Source organism: Lithobates pipiens, unplaced genomic scaffold, assembly GCF_037356315.1.
Source record: "Lithobates pipiens isolate NorthernLeopardFrog02 unplaced genomic scaffold, aLitPip1_a1.2 Scaffold_16, whole genome shotgun sequence".
In the NCBI taxonomy this organism is placed as follows: domain Eukaryota; kingdom Metazoa; phylum Chordata; class Amphibia; order Anura; family Ranidae; genus Lithobates; species Lithobates pipiens.
Window position 1 is genome coordinate 144,686,549 of NW_027507748.1, and position 22,286 is coordinate 144,708,834.

Sequence of the window (22,286 nt, forward strand, 5' to 3'; positions counted from 1 at the left end):
ATGCAAGTCCTGGGTCTCGTAGCCACTTTTTGAGGCGGTACTGTATGCTCAATTTCACACTTGAGTCTTGCAGAAAGAGATCCTGTCCAAATGGGACAAATCTTCAACATCCCTGGATTGTCAAATTCGGGTGAGCCAGCTAGTCGGAGTCTCTTCTCTGATGGCTGAGGTCTCCAGCCTTTCTATCTGGGAAGGTGTTCCTTCCTCTTCATTGGACTACGATCACAACGGATGCCAGCCAGACCGGTTGTGGGGGGGTATTTTGGGGCTTACAGTCGGCATAGTTTCACTGGATGCAAGAAGAATCCCCCCTGCTGATCAGTGTGCTGGAGCTTCGGGCGGTCAGGCGGGGCCTCTCCACATGGTTTTTAGAGGTTGCAGGGGTGTCCGGTCAGGAGAATGCCACAGCAGTGGCGTATGTCAACCATCAAGGAGTAACAAAGAGCTTGGTTGCAGCACTGGAGGTTGCTCAAATCCTGCGGTTTGTAGAGCGGCACGTGCCAACTCTGGCAAGCAGACTACCTAAGTCGTCAGCTGCTGGATCAGAGGGGATGGTTGTGGCATCTGGATGTATTTTGGCTCCTTTGCCTAAGGTGGGGCACACCAGATGTGGATCTCTTGGCTTCTTGACTCAATCGGAAGGTACAGAGGTTAGTGGCCAGGTCAAAAAGATCCCTGGGCGGATGCGGCAGGCGCGTTGGTGGCTCCATGGGGGCCTTATCGGCTAATTTATGCCCCCCCCCCCCAAACTTTTACCACGCCTGTGTCCTGGGTGGAGGCCGAGGGGATTCCCGTGATTCTGAATACCCCAGATTGGCCTCGACATCCCTGATATGCCGACATAGTACAAAACGGTGGCAGAGAGTTGCATAGTAAGGTTGAATAAAGCGACCAGTCCATCCAGTTCAAGAGTCGGTGTCTACAATCCTCCCTATCCCTGTACATTGCACACTCACATCAGTCCCTACCCTCAAGGAGCTCACAATACAAGGTCACCATTCATATACTAGGGCCAATTTTTTTGGAGAGGAGCCAAAGAGGTTGTTTTGCATTCCTTGGCCATGGTCCGGGCTCTGCGGGTGTATGTCTGCTACAGCTTCTTTCCAGAAGTTGGACTCGCTGTTTGGATCAGTGGCTGGTCCGAAGAAGGGCCTGGGGGTCTCGGCGGATCAGATCGTGGTTCAGACTCATGCCTTAAGGGGGCGGGCGCCCCCCTTTCCTTTAACGGCACATTTGACCAGGGCAATCCTGGGCTTTCCGACATTGAGCGTCCGTTTCCTAGGTGTATAAGGGGGCGACCTGGTCATCCATTCACCCTTTCACTAAATTTGGCAAGATTGATGTGAGTGCATCTTCAGATGCTTGTTTCGGCCGCAAGGTTTTGCAGGCGGCTGTTTAAGGTTGCAACTCCTCCGTTGAGGAGTTCTGGTTGTTATGGGTGAAGTTTATTTTCTTGCTGTTCCCACCCCTCGTTTTTTTACACTGCTTGGGGACATCCCTGAGGTCAGGATTAAAGGTGCTGTTGTCTGTCAGTGAACTAAAGAGAAGATTTTATGGTGAGTACAAAAAATCCTATTTTCTGTTTGTTTTTAAAGTGCCCTCTTCTGGCTAGCAGAAGCTAACGCATACGCAAATCGTACCTGTGTATAAAAATGGTGTTAAAACCACTCGTGAGGTATCGCCACAATCATTGGAGTGAGAGAAATAGTTCTAGCACTAGAGCTCCTCTGTAATTTAAAACTGATAACCTATAGACATTTTTAGACTTGGCGTATGGAGATTTTTAAGGGGCAAAATTTGGCTCCATTCCACGAGTGGGCGCAATTTTGAAGCGTGACATGTTGGGTATCAATTTACTCAGCATAACAGCTTTCACAATATTTTAAAAAAAAATGGCTAACCTTACTGTTTATTTTGAATAGGGGAAAAAAGTGTTTTTTTCCCCCAAAAAATACAGTGTGACTTAAAGTATTGCAATGACCGCCGTTTTATTCTCTAGGGTGTCTAAAATTATATATTATATATATATATATATATATATATATATATATATATATATATATATATATATATATATATATATATATATATATATATATATATATATATATATATATATATATTATTAGTGTGTGTGTGTGTGTATACATTTTTGGGGTTTCTAAGTATTTTTCTAGCAAAAAAAGTTATTTCAACTTGTAAAAAAAAAAAAAAAAAAAAATGCCTTTCAAACTGACAACACTGAAAACTGGCCTGAAGGGAGTGAAAGTGTCTGGTCTTGTGAGTAGTTTCCCTCAGTACAAGACTTGGAATGTGTGATGTGTGTTGCCGTGTGGAGCAGTGCAGGACTGTTGGTACCTTTTTGCACCTCTGCATTGAGCTGCTATTTGAAATGTAAATTCTGTTGCATGCAAGTCTCAATGGTGCCTTATTTCTACAGTTTCTTTTTGTAGCTAGTAATATTTGGCAAATAGTGTGTTTTTGTATAAGGATCAGCTATATCTAAGGTCCAATTAGACCGTTTCTGAAATATATTTGAGATTTCCATTACTCCTAAAAACATTTTGTAGCAGCTAAACGTATGTTTTGAGCATTAAGTGCAACACCTAAATTAGTACCTTGAAGGCCTCCATAGCATTCCTAATGAAAGTGGCACGCTTGTGTAGTCTCCTTAACTGCTCTGGGACTGGCAGTTTAAAGTTCTATTCTTATTCCAGTGCAGAGTAACTGTTGAACGTTCTTGTTTAAATATGGCTCACTCGCTCTGTCATTGATCCAAAATCCGAGATATAAAGCTCAAATCTCCTGCCCAGTTTTTCCTCTGAGAAGTCTTTGTACTTGTATAAAGACCACAAAACTGAATCTGCTCTATATTAGTACAGATGTCCGTGCTGTGTCTTTGTGAAGATCAATTATCAAACAGCTTGTTCTATGCACAAACACTATAATTTCTAACAGTTAAAAAAAAAATTCTCTTGTTGCTAAATTATGCTGTTTTTGCTGATACCATTGGCTTTGCAAGAGGTTACTTATCAGTTCTTGTTTATAGGTTGGCATGACTCCCTTTTTAAAGGCAGAGATTAACCAAGCATTATGAAGATAAATGAACAGTTAATGTTTTGTAGATTGATGAAATTACACTTTGGGCCTGAGGCCTTTGTTTAGTCTTTCTCGGGAGCCATGCCCTGCACCTACTACATTAGTGGCAACTGCTTCAAAAGCCAAGCGTATTTCTGCCTGCATCTGTGAGATGAATTTATATGTCGGAGTGCAATGATAATTCGAGCTCCTGCAAAAGCCTGCCAGTTCTCCCACATGCGGCCTCGCCACTTCCATACAAGTACTTGTTGGCCCTGACCCGGTAGGGAGATGGCACTTCTTTCTTCTCGCAGGCTCATTATATTCATCAGCCCTCAGCAGCTGTGACGACTTATAATCAAGCTGTTTAATGCCGGTCAAAATCCTGAAAATCTCAAATGGCAGAAGGATGGTGTGAACATCTAAATAACAGACTGATTTATTTTTATTTTTTAAACCAACTCCATTGATGATGATTTTGTTGACTTATGATCCTTCTTGTCCTGCTCTGGGCTTTTGTCAACCAAAAACTTGAGCGCCCTTTTCCTTGAACCTGCTTTGGGCTGTGAGCGTGGCTTATGCCCTGTAATTGCAACTTTCACAATAGTCCGCATTGTCAAGAGCTATATTTAAAAATCCATCTCATACAGGTTGCTGTGATTGGCTGTCTATCAGAGGTGAAACTCTGGGTACTTTTTGAATGAAGTAGTTTCCTTTTCTCTACCCTATCAAGAATTTTACGCTATAGGTTTTGTCATGTACTTTTTCTTTGGCATAAATTTGTTTGCAGCAATGGTGGATTTTGTTTTGGGTGACACTTTAAAAATCCAGGATTACATTTGCTGTAAACATGTTGGGGCTGTACGATGAAGCCTGGATTGAGAAAAATGTGGGCTGAATTTTCTTGAAGCTGCTAGTTGGCTTTCTCACTGGCTAATCTACTGGCTTTAGAACTTTGACACATTAGCCTAGAATAATGCCCGGTACACACAATTAGAAAATTGAATGAAAATTACTGCTTTCAGAGCAATTGTACAATAATCTGATCATTAGTACACAGCTTTCGAGAGCCGATTGTGATAGTTCATGCTAAATCTGAAGGGCCACATTTTTTATTTTATTTTTTGTACAATACAAGCATGTATGATTTTTGTTTAACTACTTCAACCCCAGAAGGTTTTAGCCTCTTAATGACCAGGCTATATTTTGTGATATGGCACTGCGTTACTTTGACAATTGCGTGGTGGTTGTGTGATGCTGTATCCAAAGTAAAATTGAATGGAGCTTATTTTTGGTGGAATTTTAGCACTTCTGCGGAGGGGCCACTATAAAACAAGAGTTTAAAACCAATATCTTCGTTTTTGGGCAATATGTATTCTGCTACGTATTTTTCATTAAAAAAATCGGAATGAGCTTATATTGATTGGTTTGCGCAAAATTTATAGCGTCTACAAAATAAGGGCTATTTTTATGGCGTTTTTAATTTATTTATTCTTTTACTTGTAATGCCGGTAATCAGCTTTTTTCTTTTTTTTTTTTTTTTTTTTTTTCTTTTTTTTTGTGGGACTGCAATATTTCAGCAGACAGATCGGAAACTGTGTGTGTGTGTGTGTGTGTGTGTGTGTGTGTGTGTGTGGGGGGGGGGGGGGCTTTACTGCATGGAGACTCTGATCCGTGTTCCTGATTAGTAGGAACGCTAGACCAGTGTGTCCATGCCTGACAGCAGTCTGCTCGCTTACTTCGGCAGACCACCAGTTTGTCTCTGCGGGGAGCGATCATGGATAGCCGGCAGACATTTGGCCTGCTGATTGGTTCCCCCTGTGGCCAATCAGCGCATGCGTGTCCTCCTCCCCCCCCCCCCCCCCCCCAGTGGCTATTGACAAAATCATGTAAACTTGCGTGATTTTGTGCGATAGAGCTGCCTTGCTGCAGTATATGTATGGCAGGCGGTTGGGGGGGGGGGGGGGGGGCTTTACTGCATGGAGACTCTGATCCGTGTTCCTGATTAGTAGGAACGCTAGACCAGTGTGTCCATGCCTGACAGCAGTCTGCTTGCTTACTTCGGCAGACCACCAGTTTGTCTCTGCGGGGAGCTATCATGGATAGCCGGCAGACATTTGGCCTGCTGATTGGTTCCCCCTGTGGCCAATCAGCGCATGCGTGTCCTCCTCCCCCCCCCCCCCCCCCAGTGGCTATTGACGACAAAATCATGTAAACTTGCGTGATTTTGTGCGATAGAGCTGCCTTGCTGCAGTATATGTATGGCAGGCGGTTGGGAACTGCATACTTGTTGCAGGTTAGCAACTCAGAGAGAAATATTTATAAAGCTGTAAATCTTAAATGGATTGACCACCTGTGAGTGTTTGGTGAAAGCCTTTCACTGCTTTATAAATATAACCCATTTTTTGCAGCCAGGTAGCATTTTCAATGTGTGTTTAAATGAACAAAATGTGTAAATCTTTCGTACGTTAAATAAGAAAACTTGAAACCCAAATTAATGAAAACTCTATCAAATGAAAAATAACAAAAACACAAATAAGTGTCCATTCATATATATGACAATTTTTTTTTTTAATAGCATCCACCCGTGTGAATGAATGACACAAAAAAATAGTAAATCAGAAATTGTGATCTTTAAATGTTGGTGCAGAGAAGATTAGTGCTCAATCAACCACCATTGTGCATAAAATTTACTTCTTGCCAGTGCTCAATCAACCACCATTGTGCATAAAATTTACTTCTTGCCAGAAGCCCGTGATCCTCGTTAGAGGATCTAGGGAAGCCTGTAATAATAGAATACTCTCCAGGGTATAACAATTGGAACCAATTTGCTTCACATCGCCTGTGGTAATCATGAAATCGAAAGATAGTGTGCACCCATTACAGAGGATCAGTGTAGACAAATGCTTAAAGCGTAGCTGTGACTTGAGTACACCGATTTGTACCTGCTTGTTGACCAACTGCTCTCAAAATAGCCTCAACCATAGATGCATGGAACATGTAGAGAAAACATAATGCTCCGATAGTGTAAAACCTTTGGGTTATCGGGAAATTAAAACAGAAAACACACTTACAAAAATCGCATTTTAGCCTGAAGTGGCGGCCGGACACGTTTGGACAAACCCATCCTTCAGGATACATGACAGTAACTCGAGGTGGCATCAGTGCGCCGTCCTGCACCGCCCTATGCGTTTCATAATAGAATTACGTTTGCCAGGTGCCCCTGGAAGACTTAATTCTATTATGAAACGCGTAGGGCGGAGCAGGATGTTTTCTCTACATGTTCCATGGATCTATGGTTGAGGCTATTTTGACAGCAGTTGGTCAACAAGCAGGTACGATCGGTGTACTCAAAACTGACAGCTACGCTTTGAGCATTTGTCTACACTGATCCTCTGTAATGGGGGCACACGAGTTTGTTTGCATGATTACCACAGGCGATGTGAAGCAAATTGGTTCCACTTGTTCTACCCCGGAGAGTATTTATTGCAGGCTTCCCTAGATCCTCTAACGGGGGATCACAGGCTTCTGGTAAGCAGTAATTTTATACACAATGGTGGTGGATTGAGCACTAATCTTCTCTGCACCAACATTTAAAGATTTATCACAATTTCTGATGAACTTTTTTATTATTTTTAGTTTCCTTCATTAACACGGTGGATGCTATAAAAAAAAAATTGTCATATATGTGAATGGACACTTTTTTTATTTGTGTGTTTTGTTGATTTTTCATTTGATATATTTGATTCTGAGTTTTCATTAATTAGATTTTTAAGTTTTCATATTTAATCTACTTTGTATGCAAGATTTACAAGTTTTGTTCATTTAACACACATGGTTTATCACATAATGCCAGATTTTGAATATCTCCCAAACAGTGGGGTAATTCATTAATTTGTATTTATCTGTATATTTATTTATATTTGTAGCTTTACTGCAATTAGTTTTTCCAATTTTTGTTCACTGTGTTTGATATGCAGGAGAATTGTTGCTTTTACATTATGTACAGTCACTTTGATGTGATTTTTTGCACATGGTTTTGATCCTAGTGCAGTTTCTCCTCCTATTTTTTTTTTTTTCCCCAGCATTTTCAATAGTCGGGAATAGATGTGTACACATGTCTCAGATTTGGTTCCATAAATAAAGCAGTTTTTAATATAACCAGAAATGTTCTAATGACATAATTTTCTGTTGCAGGCAAACATTGCAGACTTTGGGGAGAATCAGTGGATTACATGCTTCCAGGAAGCAGCTGAATCAATTCTTGGCCAGAATGCTATGTACTTGGGGGAACTCAAGGAAAAGGTATGGAGTTTTTTTTTAGGTTATATGAAGATAAAGGCCTTATATTGCAGCATAAACCACTTTATAGATCTTGTTTCCTAAAAGTTCCCCAACAACCGGTTAAGAGCCTGGCCTGTGTCGACAGATGGCATCAGTTTTGGTTACAGTCTTTTGAGAAGATTGTTCTTTGACAGTTGCTTTTGACTGCCCATGTTCATATCGGGGTGATTAGGCATGTGATTTGACATGTCTAATCGCATGCCAAATCTGCCGCCTTTGCCGGCAATGGCACCAATTCCCAAAAGTAGTTCCTGTACTACTTTTGGTGACTTTTGGTGGAGATTTCTAACCAATTCCCAAAAGTATTTCCTGTACTACTTTTGGTGACAGTATGAACTTAGTCTTAAGAGGGTTTTGCATTCTCATAGGTTTTGTATGGGATTGCAAAAACCTGTTTGAACCTGCTATATAACTGCACTTTTATTAGTTATGCTTAAAATTCAGATGCTCGCACAGCATGCCCCCAAGGCTTTACATAAGTGTCCTGGCTGGTCTAAGCATGCCCAATATATTTACTATATATGTTTGGACTAGCAGGGGCTCATTTTAAGTTTGTGTTAGGTTGGGAGTGCAACAAATGCATTGCTGTCAACTTTAACAATACAGACAGTTTCATCTGTAGCTTTGCCTTGGGCCTCATTCCCACGAGGCGGATCTGCTTCCACGGAGTCTGCCTCTGTCTGCTATCTCTCCGCTGAGCCGGCGGATGACGGGTCCCTCTCTGCTCACTGAGCGGGAAGGGGCTTGTTGAGCGCCGCTGGTTTCTATGGAGAGATCGGATGAAAACGGACAGCATGTCCATTTTTCATCTGATCCGCCAGCGACGGATCCAGACGTAGGGCCATCCATCTGCTTTTGGTGGATCGGACCGGGTCGAATGTCAGCAGACATGTCACTGCTGACATCCGTCGCTCCATAGACTAGCATAGAGCGCCCGTTCAGGTCCGCCGTCAAAACTGACAGGCGGACCTGAACGGTCCAACAGTGTGAAAGGGCCCTAAAAGTGCCTTTGTTTTCATAATTTCTGATACTGATAAATTCAAAAGTCCCTGTTTGAAAAGAGCAGTGTTCAGCTTTAATTCCAATTAGTTGGGAGTTCATTAGGTACTTGTTTATGTTAATGAATTGTATAAAAAAGCAAGCGTACATGCTCCCTTCCATGCTGCAGCATTGGTCTAATATTGCAGCTATCTCCCACCAGCTCAGAGCCTGAGAAGTGAGCGTTCACATGACCCCTAATCTCTCAGCTCTGTCTTCTCGGAGCAGAGAGCAGCTCTGCCCCTCCCGCGCTCATAGGAGCTTCAGCTCTTAGCCACACCTTGAGAAGCAGAGCCAATTCTCATTCAGGCATCTGGGTGTCAAAATCCTTCCAGGACCTGGTGCAGTGGCTCTGATGTCAAAAACCACTGATGATGTTAAAACTACCATTTTAAAGTAAATTTTAGATTGGGCAGTTCACAGAAAAATACAATAAAATAATCATCACACTTGCCAGTTTACCAGAAAAAAACGTTCTAAAACCATTTTACCATCAGGTCAGGTTGAAAAAAGACACAAGTCCAACCAGTTTAACCACAAAAAAAAAGTTCAGGTAGCCTCTGTAATGACAATCAAGAGTCAATCCCGCTTTCATCTTATTTGTGACATATTTTCTGTTTTACAGTAGTATAACCAGAGCTAAAGTCCTCCTTGCATCCAATAAATACTAGAACAGCGCAAAAATAAAAATAGAAAAAAATTGATGCTAATGAAACCATAGGGCAGGGGCAAACACCACGGCCAACAGTCTTTATGTAGCCGATGGATATGTGGACAGTTCAGATTATTCAGTCACTTTTCCACCAGAGTAAGAATGCAATTATCCACCTCATGAAGCACACACCCCTCTGGGGTACAAACTCGCCAGATGCCGCTAGAAAGAGAGCCTTGTATCAGTGTACAAACACCGCTCTTTGCTGACACCCCACTTCTCCAGAAGGTCCACTGGTATAGGTACTCCGATTTTGGATCATAAAACACAAGGATAGATGTACATAGCGTAATCCTGTTTATTATAATGCAACATACCCATACAGCAGAACCCCCCCCCCCCCCCCCTTAATCCTAGCTGCTTAAATTTAAAATACAATCAACAAGCATAAAGAAATACAATAGAGGGCACTATCACCATCTCCAGCCGTCTGCTGGAAGTGTGCTGTTCCTTGCAGACACTGTATTATGCTTCCGGGTAGAAGGCAGAGCACGGTGGAGTGCACAACATCACTTCCTGTTTCCGTGCTGGTCAGGCCCTGACCGGTTTCGTTGTTCGGCTTCAACAGAGGGCATGACAGCACGGCGTGATAGCTGATATGCTTAGTCTTTATGTTTTGATTTCATCTCTATTTTTCTATTGGTAATTTTATATGTATGTATATGTATATATATATATATATATATATATGTATGTATGTATGTATATGTGTGTATATATATATATATATATATATATATATATATATATATATATATATATATATATATATATATATATATAATTTTTTTTTTTTTTTTTTTTTTGATTTTATGGTCTGAGACATCGATATGATATCGAATAGTTCAACACATCTACCTGCTGCTGGCACTGTAGGATTGAGGTGGCACTGAGTGGGTGACCCATAGACCATAGTTATACCTCATTTATCTATATGTTCAGTTTTGTTAGTAATTGTCAGTTTATAGAGGTTAAACAAATACTTATTATTTGCATTGTGTTGGTTGCCCACAGCCCTTCACTGGAAAGCCAGCAATTATATCATGTAAATGGTCTGCAGCTCCCTCCCGTTCTAGCAGGCTGATGTTGAGAGGCTTTTACACATATTTTGACCATCTCAAATTTTTTGTCTGTTTATGAATGTTAAGATTCCCTTGTCTCTCTAGAGGAGGGAAGAGTACTCTGCTGCTTTTTTATTTAAATGTAGTCTGTGGGTGTCCACTCTTAGAGCGAACACATTCTTTGAATAAATTCTCTTTGGGAAAAGACCAAAGGACTTTCCTGATGACTGCTGAGCTTTTTTGACAAGTTTAAAGGTGCAAGTTATTGGATGGGGGGAGTCTGTCTCTGACAGATGCTTTCTGTTGCTCTCTGAACATTTCTGTGTTGTCTGTGCAGAATGAACAAGCTTTTGAGGAGGTGTTTCAGAATGCCAATTTCCGTTCCTACACCTTTAGAATTCGGGTGAAGTTGGAAACATACAATGTAAGTATGAACTCCAGAGTAAACCTTCCTAAATCTCTGCAATTTAAGGGAAGCATATGATGAAAATTGCATGAACCAGGGTTACCTTTTTATCTTGAGTGAAAACCACATAGAATGATCACTAGATGGCAGAGCTGAAGCTATATCCGCATTTTAACTTTTCATGGAGAAAGTGGAACATGGTACTATCTGTTTACCCCTTTTTTTAGGCCCTTGCTTTGGAAGAGGGTCGATTTAAAAGTGGTTCTAAAGCCTGAATATTTTTTACTTTAATGCTGCTGTCAAACCCAAGGGGAAGGGGGAGCCTTTGTCTGTCTATAGATACAGAGAGCAAGGCTTGGGAGCAAGCCCACATGAGTGCCTCCCATAGAAAGCCTTTTTCTGGGGGGGCACTTGCCGAAGGGGAGAGCCGAGAGCGCTGCTGGAGGACCCAAGAAGAGGAGCATCGGGCTGTTAAACTTAGTTAAGTTTAAACCTTTTATTGTTAAAGCATTGCAAACATTTTAAGAAAACATAATTCTAAACTCCAAGATGCTTTCTAATTTTGACACATGCATTTTGTGCCTATACGTTACAAACGTTCATGTATATATGTTAAACTAAATTTGAAGTTACAAGTACTGAGAGAGGAGGCATGGCCCCCAGGACCCGTTAACTTTCTAACTGCAGCAATTAACCACTCTAGCCCCGGAATGTTTTACCCCCCTTTCCTGACCAGAGCATTTTTTGCGATACGACACTGCGATGCTTTAGCTGACAATTGTGGGGTCGTGCAAAGTTGTACCTAAACAAAATTGACTTCCTTTTTTTCCCACAAATAGAGCTTTCTTTTGGTGGTATGTGATCACCTCTGCGTTTTTTATTTTTTGCTCTATAAACAAAAAAGAGTAGAGATTTTGAAAAACTTCTAATTTTTTTTACTTTTTGCTATAACAAATATCCCCAAAAAATATATAAAAAAAAATTAATTTTTCCACAGTTTAGGCCTATATGTATTCTTCATATTTTTGGTTAAAAGAAAAATCGCAACAAGTGTATATTCATTGGTTTGCGCAAAATGTAGTGCCTACAAAATGGGGGATAGATTTATGCTTTTTTTTTTTTTTTCTAGTAATGGTGGCAATCTGCATTTTATACAGCGATTAGATAAAATAGCCACTGGTTACTGTATAAATGTCACTGGCAGGGAAGAGGGTTTAAACACCAGGGGGCAATCAAGGAGTTAACAGTGTTCCCTCAGTGTGTTCTAACTGGGGGGGGGGGGGCTGTTTCGGTCTATGGGCTCACTAAACATGACAAATTGCTGCTCTAACCCCCTCCCGTGCACGATGTCATAAGCCTAGGCTTCAAAAGACAAACAGGAAGTGGGCTGTATGAGGTATTTACTAGCAGGGAAAAAAAACAGTTTTGCTATCCAAAGTTAAAACAATGGAAGAAGATTTAATAGATGGAAAGTTGAAAATAATGACTGAAGGTCCACTTTAAAATCGATCTTGTTTGCCATAAAACAATTTGAGTATGCGAGTACAACACATGAATTTTTCCATACCTGCTATGTAATCACACATACTATTTATTTTTTATTTTTTCCCCTGTCAAGTGGAACATATAGGAACACATACATCTCATAACCCTTTCTGCCACTTGACAGAATAACACAAAAAACCCTACTTAAATATTTAACAATGGCTGCTTAATACATCCGTAATTCATAATGGATTTATTTGATATGGCAACATCCATTCTTATTTGAGGCCTGCTCATTAGAATGAGTAATGTTGAGCATGACTTTGAACATGTAATGTCCTTGTATCACAAAATGGTTAAACCTCCCATACAAATGAATTCGAGAGAGGCCACCTAACAGCAAAGCATTCCAGCTTTATGTTCCTGGTACATGTGTGGGTTGAGCCTAATGTTCCAACTTGCTGCAAGTTACAAATATGTGTTAGAATTACCCAGTTGTTTTTATGCTGGCGTCCAAGATTTATTTTAATTACGTTCATGTTCATAAGTACCACCTACTCCAATACTTTTAGAAAGAAATCTGTTTAGGTGGGATTATATGAACTACCACAGTTGGCTTGTCTACATAGCAATGACTAGTATTTTGGCTCAGTGCTCCAGATCTTGAAATGAATCGGTGCTTGTCTGAGCTTCTGTTGAATTTGAATTGCAAAGCTGAGGCTCAATATAAAAATGATTCTTATTTATTTGTACACAGAAGCTTCTTGGGTATCCGTGGTTAAAAAGGGATATTAAGCCCAAAAACAATGTCTTATATTGCAGCTTACTAATTGCTTGATGTAGTGGCTGCATTCGTTTATTTTACTTGCTTAAACAAACCAAGTTGTCCAAAGTAGCAGAGGATTGAAGCAAACCATTTACCACTGACAGTGGTGCTTGCAATGGTTGGATTTACATAAATGATTAAAGGCTATCATCCCAAAGGGTAAAAAAAGTGCTGTAACTGCCTAAAATGTGTAAGCTGAAGTTCAGCTTCAATTTGTTAGTAAACTCTATCTAAATCTGCTAGTCTAACACTGGCAATAAATACTATACTACATGCTTTTCATACTCGGTCACTGAAATAATTTTTCTGTATTCTACAAAAAAAAAACCTGGTTGTTCCTACTGATCTCCACCTTCAGTTCATGTCCCCAATTCAGCTGGGGATTTTGCAGCGGTGCTGGCAACCCTGCACATGCTCAGTTTTCAGTGAGTTTCTATGCTGAGCTTTCCTTATCTGAGCAGCCCATATGACTATAGAGTCACAGATGGTGTATACACAGTGGTAAATGTCAGCCAACTCCCTCCCTCCTCCATCGTGCCCACTAACCAGCTTAACACAATGGGGGTGGGATATTGCATGTAAATTAGTGGAGGAATCACCTTCCTCTTATTCTAACACAGGCTGGAGGGGCATGACACAGCCCGTGACTGGCAGAAATCTGCCCATACCATGTTGCCCAAAAATAAGATTTAATGTTAAATATATGTTTTGATGCTAATTTAAAACAGTTTTTGATCATATTTATTTTTACTCTGTATTTCAAAAGGCTGTTTTTCTTTTGAATATATGACCAACAGCAGAGGTTTAGAAGCTCCCCTGCTTGTTTCCCTGCAGACATGCTGGGAAAGAGCTGGGTCGCGTGACAGCTGTGTATCTTTTAGGAAAAGGTTACTTACATGATTTAATAAAAATACAGTGCCATCATCCACATACAGAAATATAAGGAATAATGTCAATTAAACAGTGTGCGCTTAGTATCACTTTAACTACATCATCCAGAATACAGATAGCCTTAAAGAGGAAGTAAAGGCTATTTAAAAAAAAAATGCAACCTGCAAGGCAAAGGCATAATGAGCTAGTATGCATAGCATACTAGCTCATTATGAATAACTTACCTGAGAACGAAGCCCCCGAAGCGGTCCTCCGTCTTTATCTTCGCCGCTGCCATGTATCCCGGAGTGACTTCTGGGTCTTGCTGCTCCGGCACTGTGATTCGCTGGACCCGCGATGACGTCACTCCAATGCATGCGCACGGGAGTCGACACGAACGGCATATCGCCGAGATCTGCGGCCAGCTCAGTGTGCCTGAGCCTGTCTTTTTGTAAATATCTCCTAAACCAGGCATGTCCAAAGTCCGGCCCGCGGGCCAATTGCGGCCCGCGGCACGGTTTTGAACGGCCCGCCTGGTTATTTGGACATGCATATCTTTTGTGGCCCCTGACGATCTCCCAGCGCCGGGGCCACAAAAGATATATATCAGCCGTCACTAAATGGCGGCCCGCGGTCCGAGTCCGGACCGAGCAGCGCTTCTGCCCAGCCATGCCGCCAGTGTAGCAAGCGACAGCAATCACTGGTTTGCTGGGACCGCGGGTTTCCCCAGCAACCAGTGACGCTGCGTGCATGCGCCCGCCCCCTGCTCCTGGCCGCGTCTCTCGGAGCTGAAGAGACACGGGCCGTAGGGGTGTGACGTCACGTGCGCGCCCCGCCCCCCTGCTGCCCGCGGTTCCCGGGTCCTGGATCTCATCGCGAGGCAGCTTCAGTTGTGCCCACACTCCTGCAGTTAAGGTATGTGGGCACATTAGTTATCTATTAGTGATCAGTGTTGTGCACACTGTTGGGCATATTTTAAGGGGCTTTTTTTTGTAAAGGGCACGCTGATGGGAAAATTTTATGTTAAAGGGCACTCTGATGGGCACATTTTATTTTAAGTGGCACGCTGATGGATATATTTTTAATGTGCACATCGATGGGCATATTTTGTAGGGCACATTTTGTTGTACCCATCAGCGTGCCCCTTAACAAAATATGCCCATCGATGTGCACATTAAAAATATACCCATCAGCGTGTCCCTTATAATAAAATGTGCCCATCAGAGTACCCTTTAACATAAAATTTTCCCATCAACGTGCCCCTTAACATAAAATAAGGGTCACGCTGATGGGCACCTTTTTATAACAGGTAATCCGATGGACAAATTTTATTTTACGGGGCACGCTGATGGGTATATTTTTAATGTGCACATCGATGGGCATATTTTGTTAAGGGGCACGCTGATGGGTACAACAAAATGTGCCCTACAAAATATGCCCATCGATGTGCACATTAAAAATATACTCATCAGCATGCCCCTTAAAATAAAAATTGTCCATCAGAATGCCTCCTAACATAATAGGTGCCCATCAGTGTGACCCTTATTTCATGTTAAGGGGCACGCTGATGGGCAGATTTTATTTTAAGAGCAACACTGATAGGTACATTTTATATTAAAAGGGGCACTTTGATGGGCAAATTTTAAGTTAAGGGGCATGTTTTGTTGTGTCCATCACAGTGCCCCTTAATATAAAATGTGCATGACACTTATTTTATGTTAAGGGAAATCCTGGTGTGCACATTTTATGTTAAGGGACACTGTGATGGGGACACCTGATGTAAAGGGGCACTGTGATGGGGACACCTGATGTAAAGGGGCACTGTGATGGGGACACCTGATGTAAAGGGGCACTGTGATGGGGACACCTGATGTAAAGGGGCACTGTGATGGGGACACCTGATGTAAAGGGGCACTGTGATGGGACACCTGATGTAAAGGGGCACTGTGATGGGACACCTGATGTAAAGGGGCACTGTGATGGGGACACCTGATGTAAAGGGGCACTGTGATGGGGACACCTGATGTAAAGGGGCACTGTGATGGGGACACCTGATGTAAAGGGGACACCTGATGTAAAGGGGCACTGTGATGGGGACACCTGATGTAAAGGGGCACTGTGATGGGGACACCTGATGTAAAGGGGCACTGTGATGGGGACACCTGATGTAAAGGGGACACCTGATGTAAAGGGGCACTGTGATGGGGACACCTGATGTAAAGGGGCACTGTGATGGGGACACCTGATGTAAAGGGGCACTGTGATGGGGACACCTGATGTAAAGGGGCACTGTGATGGGGACACCTGATGTAAAGGGGCACTGTGATGGGGACACCAGATGTAAAGGGGCACTGTGATGGGGACACCAGATGTAAAGGGGCACTGTGATGGGGACACCTGATGTAAAGGGGCACTGTGATGGGGACACCTGATGTAAAGGGGCACTGTGATGGGGACACCTGATGTAAAGGGGCACTGTGATGGGGACACCTGATGTAAAGGGGCACTGTGATGGGGACACCTGATGTAAAGGGGCACTGTGATGGGGACACCAGATTTAACTTGACAATAAATATTGTTGAAATGCTAAGGAAATTGTACATTTCTCATGTTTTTGATAGATATACAGTTACTACAATATTTCTGAGTCGTAGCACAGACTTGAGATTCGGAGCTCGGCCCAAAGAAAATTTTGGTGACCGGACCTCCTTTAATTTTAATTCATTACCCCTGATATATATGCTTCGGAAGGTACAGGGAGGACAGGACCGAGCGCCGTACACAGGAAAATTTCCTGTTTACGGGCGGCCTCTGTAATAGGAAGTCCTTCTCCTGCACTGCCATTGGACAACTTTTCTGTCCATCAAAGGAGGCGGGACTTTCTATTAAAGAAGCCGCCGTGTAAACAGGAGATTCTCCTTTGGCGCTCGTCAGTGCATTCCTGGCAATGGTGCTGTGTTCCTGGCAATGGTGCTGTGTTCCTGGCAATGGTGCTGTGTTCCTGGCAATGGTGCTGCGTTCCTGGCAATGGTGCTGCGTTCCTGGCAATGGTGCTGCGTTCCTGGCAATGGTGCTGCGTTCCTGGCAATGGTGCTGCGTTCCTGGCAATGGTGCTGCGTTCCTGGCAATGGTGCTGCGTTCCTGGCAATGGGGAGGCATTTGGGGAGGCATTCCTGGCAATGGTGCTGCGTCCCTGGCAATGGTGCTGCGTCCCTGGCAATGGTGAGGCATTCGGGGAGGCGTTCCTGGCAATGGTGCTGCGTTCCTGGCAATGGTGCTGCGTTCCTGGCAATGGTGAGTCATCCCTGGCAATGGTGCTGCATTCCTGGCAATGGTGCGGCATTTGGGGAGGCATTCCTGGCAATGGTGCGGCATTTGGGGAGGCATTCCTGGCAATGGTGCTGTGTCCCAGGCAATGGTGCTGTGTCCCAGGCAATGGTGCTGTGTCCCAGGCAATGGTGCTGTGTCCCAGGCAATGGTGCTGTGTCCCAGGCAATGGTGGGGGGGGCATTCCTGGCAATGGTGGGGGGGGCATTCCTGGCAATGGTGGGGGGGGCATTCCTGGCAATGGTGGGGGGGCATTCCTGGCTGTGGTGGGTGTGTTCCTGGCAAAGGTGGGTCTGCAGATGTGCACTGATTAGGCTGCATTGGTTTGCACTGACCATTATTTTGCTTCACAGTTCTTTTATTTAAACATTTTTTTTTCCTGAAACTTCCCTCTTAAAGTGAAGGTGTGTGTTATACGCCAATTAATACAGTATGTACAAATACGCCCGAGCTCATTTCTTCCCACACAAAGGCAAGAGAATTTTTGTTGGGCAGTGTATTAGAGCTCGAACGAACACACTTAGACCGAATTTTAACGATTCAAAGAATGTCAGGCAAAATGGTCGGCCCTCGCGCATGTTCACTTCATCAAATCCGGCCCTCTTTGAAAAAAGTTTGGACACCCCTGTCCTAAACCTATACGGTTTAGGAGATATTTCTTGGACCTACAGTTAAGCCTTAATCTAGGCTTGCCTGTAGGTCAAAGTGGTTTGTAAGGGTTTACAACCACTTTAAACAGGACAGTGTTGCTGGCTCACCAGGTGAAATAAACTGGAAAAGCTTAAAAAATGAAATGCAGTCATTGCATCCAACAATCGGTAAGTTGCAGTATATTACATTATTTTTTTTTTATTTTTTTTTACTTAATACCAATTTAAGCAATAAGAGCGTAGCCAAAAATTAAAAAGCAAGTTCGTTTTCCATACTGAAAAAGCCAATCCACCATAGAATTCATGTACATACGTGTCCAACTAGGAAGCATTTGTGTTGCCTGGCCTTGCTTTTCCATTGGTTATAATTTGGTTTGACACATTTTTTAATTTACTTTGATTTGTAAAAACGCGATTCATATGCAAGCAAATGCCCATGTATAGAAGTCCCTGTGTGTTGGGTTTTTTTTTTTTTGATTCCTCCTCTTTGGCATAAAACTGTTTCAGTATGTGAGACATAATCCACTGACGTTATTGCTTCAAAGCATTCATGGGTATTGCAATCTACATCTGTGTGCTTTTTTCCTCTGTGACCATTTTGGAGATGGCAGTAGGCATCAATTCTCTGGAGGAAAGCTATGGAGATGAAAGTGGAGAGAGTTTATGGGGAGGGAGGATTTTAGATGCGTTATGAGCCATCCTAACCGGTAGCAGGAAAGTAGTAGCAGTATAGAAGCATGGTATGTTTGTAACCTCTAATTTCAATCATAATATAATTGTGTTCGATCACCTCTGAGGGCTTTTGACAGGCAGTGGGGAGGTGTTATAAAGCCACCTGATTTAAAGTGATTGTTACCCCTTGCATATACCTAGTAAAGTGACTGGCCTCTGGTCACTGACAGGTGTTTTTTTCACCTTAACGCATAGGATGCATTAAGGTGAAAAAAATGAAGGTTTACAACCCCTTTAACCCTAAAATGGCACACTACTGTGTTGCAATCGTGTTTTGCACAAGGTTGCATAGCCCCAATAACTCGATGGGCAAGTGTGACAAGAGGTACCACCTTTTAAACTCTGCACCCAGAGTTAAAAATGCCAACACGGGCACCCATTTTTAACTACTCCTGACTGGTCGTCTGAGAACACTTAAGGGGCTTAGATTTGGTGGTATTTGTTTATGGTTGCTATCAGCCTTGTAACCTTCTGATCTTATAATGGTACATGTAGGGGAAGCCTACTTTGTAACACTTAACTTCTACTAGTAAGCTGATGGTCACTGTGGAGTCCCTAATAGAGGTACACGACTAACTAGTGCTTGGGAATGATTGGTATAATGCATTTTATTCATCAGAATTCCCTTTACAATATCAATTCATGTACTACATTCAGTCAAACATCTTAATTTAACAGAGGCACCGAAAAATCTTTAATATTTAAAGGATACAATGCAATTATTTAAATTGGTCTCTACTTTAGTTTTACGGTAGTAAAGAGTATAATGCATCTTGCAGTGCTTAGAAATAGTTACTGTGCACCTTTTTGCTTTCAATAGTTTTTATTGAAAACAATCAAAAGTATAAACGTAAGCAAAATAAAGTATATCAAGGGAAAAACTTCAGATATGAGAAATCTGGATGTTAAAGGCTTTTACATGAACGTATAACCAAGGCATTCTAAGTTAGAATATGCATGCCCAAACTTGGCCTACTGCAGGATGACTAGAACATGAAGGCTGAGGTTTGTTTGTGTACAGAGCAATAGGCACAGAGGATGAGTAAGGTTAAATGTGTCCAAACTATACATGAAAGAGTAAAACAAATGCAGGTGAACAATGAACCTCAAATGCGTGTCTGTTCATTTGGAGTTTGCGAATTGACCCCAACCATTCTTAATAAATACACTGGGATTTCAAAGGAGCTAGGAAGATATCAGGTAGTCTCTCCACATACATACCTATCTGCAGTAGGCTAGGGAATATAAAACTTCCCAGAGCCTTCAAAGCCCACATGAGAAAATCCCTCAGTGTTATGAGAAGTAAGGTCACTAAACCAAAGGAAAGGGAAAACAAGAGGCGAGCATAAGAAGATGGAGAAGAAAGCCACAAGAGGAACAGAGTTAACTCCACCCAACAGGCGTTGCCCTCCATCCCTATGGCTGTTGTAAGCTTAATAGTATTTGGCAGATCTTCATATGGATAGCCCAAGGCTCCCACACAGCCTCAAATATCTGCACAGAGTCCAATAAGCAGCTTACCATCTGTTCTTGTAACTTCATCCACAAAATTTTCCTCTTTGCTACTGTTCGAGATGCTGTGAGTTGTTTCCAAGCTTGGGTTATGGTCATTTTGGCCCCCAGTAGGATAAAGCAGTGGTCATCAACCCTGTCCTCAGGGCCAACTAACAGGCCAGGTTTTATGTATTACCTTGGGGAGATGCAGACTAGAATACTGCAGTCACTGAGCAGAAAATGATATCACCTGTGATGTATTTCAGTTATCTTGCCAACCTGGCTTGTTAGTGGGCCATGAGGACAGGGTTGATGGCCACTGGGATAAAAGGATATTTAACTTCTGCGTACATTAGGCACTCTGTCTATTAAGAGGTTGAGTAAAGCTATGGAGGGAGACACTGAAACCAGCGATCTTGCAAATCAATTGGAAGATTGTATTCCAGAGCCCTCTAATTATTTGGACAGTACCACCAGATATGTAACATTGTACCCAACATACCACAACCTCTGAATCAAAGGGGGAGGAAGACGGGTAAAGTTTAGCCAGTCTAAACAGGACTAAGTACTATCTCATAACCGTGAGGCTTGCTTCAATCCAATCAAGGTGATGTTGGGCATACCACAGAAAGAGGAAACGGGCCCTGTGCCAGTCCTCCAGCTCCAGTTTTTCCACTCCAACATGTATAAAGGCTTGGTGAAATTGGTTGCCAGTGACTTGTAGATCAGAGATGCCTCCCCTCTGCACCATGGCTTGGCCACACCATTGCTCACTGTGCACCTTTTTGAGATGTTAACGTTGAGCAGTACTAGAGATCTGACTAGCCAAGGAATGACTAGAACAGGGGTCTCCAAACTTTCAAAACAAAGGGGCATTTTACTGCCCTTCAAACTTTGGTGGGGCGGGGGGCGGGCAGACAATGGCCAGTGGGAGTAGAAAATGCTTTGTGATCAGTGGGAGTAGAAAAAAAAATTTTCATTGGTTTCAGTGGAAGAAATAGCGCCCCATGTCTGGTGTCAGTGGGAGGAATTGTGCCCCATGTCTGGTGTCAGTGGGAGAATTATTTCCCCATAACTGGGCCAGTGGAAGGAATATTGCCCCAAGGGCCACATAAAAGCAAACAAATGGCACAGTTGGGAAACCCCTGGACTAGATCATCTAGTGATCATAAAATTAAATGATTGCTTTTTTGCAACAAGCTTTATACTCGGTTCTTATGTTATTAGATATGAAGGGCTGAGCATTGTGTTTTTTTGAATATCAGTAAGCTTAAAGGAATAGTCACATGAAATGTAAATCCCCCATCTGTTGCTGTTTGAACTGAATGTGATGGTAAAGTTTAACCTGAGCCTCCTTTGAAATAACACGTAGAATTTCCACTTTCTGCAGCTTTATTCCAGGCTATACACATACCAGTGTGATTGCTTGATAGTGTGTTTTGCTGAAGAGATTGTATTTTTCAGAAATTGGTTTCACTAAGTGATAGTTTTCATTGAAAAAGTCCAGGTGGAAAATACAATTGAATTTGGATCAGTTGGCTTTTTTTTTTTTTTTTTCTTTTTTTTTTTTTATTGATCTACAATCTGGTTACTATGGCCAGAAATATTTTACCAGCTGGTGAAATCTAGTATTGTGGTGCACCATCATTGGGAGCAGTGGTGCAACATTTACAGGAAAAGTTAAACTGTGTATTTACATTTGACTAAATCTTGAAACTATTTTAATTTACAGTTTTCACTGTTACACTTTGATAATATCAGTGACAGGTTTACTTTGTCCACTTGGCAGTATAGATCGTGTAATGAGGGCATCATGTTTGCTTTTGATGTAGATATGATGGGGAAAAGATCCCTCAGAGGAAATTACATGACCAATTTTAAAGTAAACTAGAAATTCCCTTCTAGCTAATGGTAGTGTTAATTTGTAGCCCAGATTATACATCTGATTGCCCGTGGCAATACTGGACTTCATTTGATCATTGATTTTGTTTTTGCTTTCTTTGTTTTTAATTAAGTGTAGAGCATTGATGGCATGCAATAGATATCCTAGCAGTCAGTCTCTCTGCCTTTTTATAAAGGTGCCCTTTTATTATACAGTTCCTGCTGTTACTTTTATCTTGCAGAACTGAGACCACCTTTCCAATAGCGCCTTTATATACACAAATGTATGTTCTGTGTTAATATATGCTTACGAACATTACAAGTAGCCCCAAAGATTGGTGATTTCCTGTGTTCTTCAATGGACTCCAAAAAAAGAGCACAA

The 22,286-nt window shown here is 42.2% G+C and overlaps 1 protein-coding gene across 2 annotated transcripts in view; it reads left to right on the forward strand.

The window, feature by feature from the left end:
* Window positions 1–22,286, forward strand: part of RPA1 (replication protein A1) — a 140,554-nt gene that overhangs the window by 110,597 nt on the left and 7,671 nt on the right. For both annotated transcript variants that reach the window (XM_077480572.1, XM_077480573.1), the window contains 2 exons: window positions 7,276–7,383; window positions 10,571–10,657. In XM_077480572.1, coding sequence (XP_077336698.1) covers window positions 7,276–7,383; window positions 10,571–10,657 — 195 coding nt within the window. The remainder of the gene's footprint in view (window positions 1–7,275; window positions 7,384–10,570; window positions 10,658–22,286) is intronic.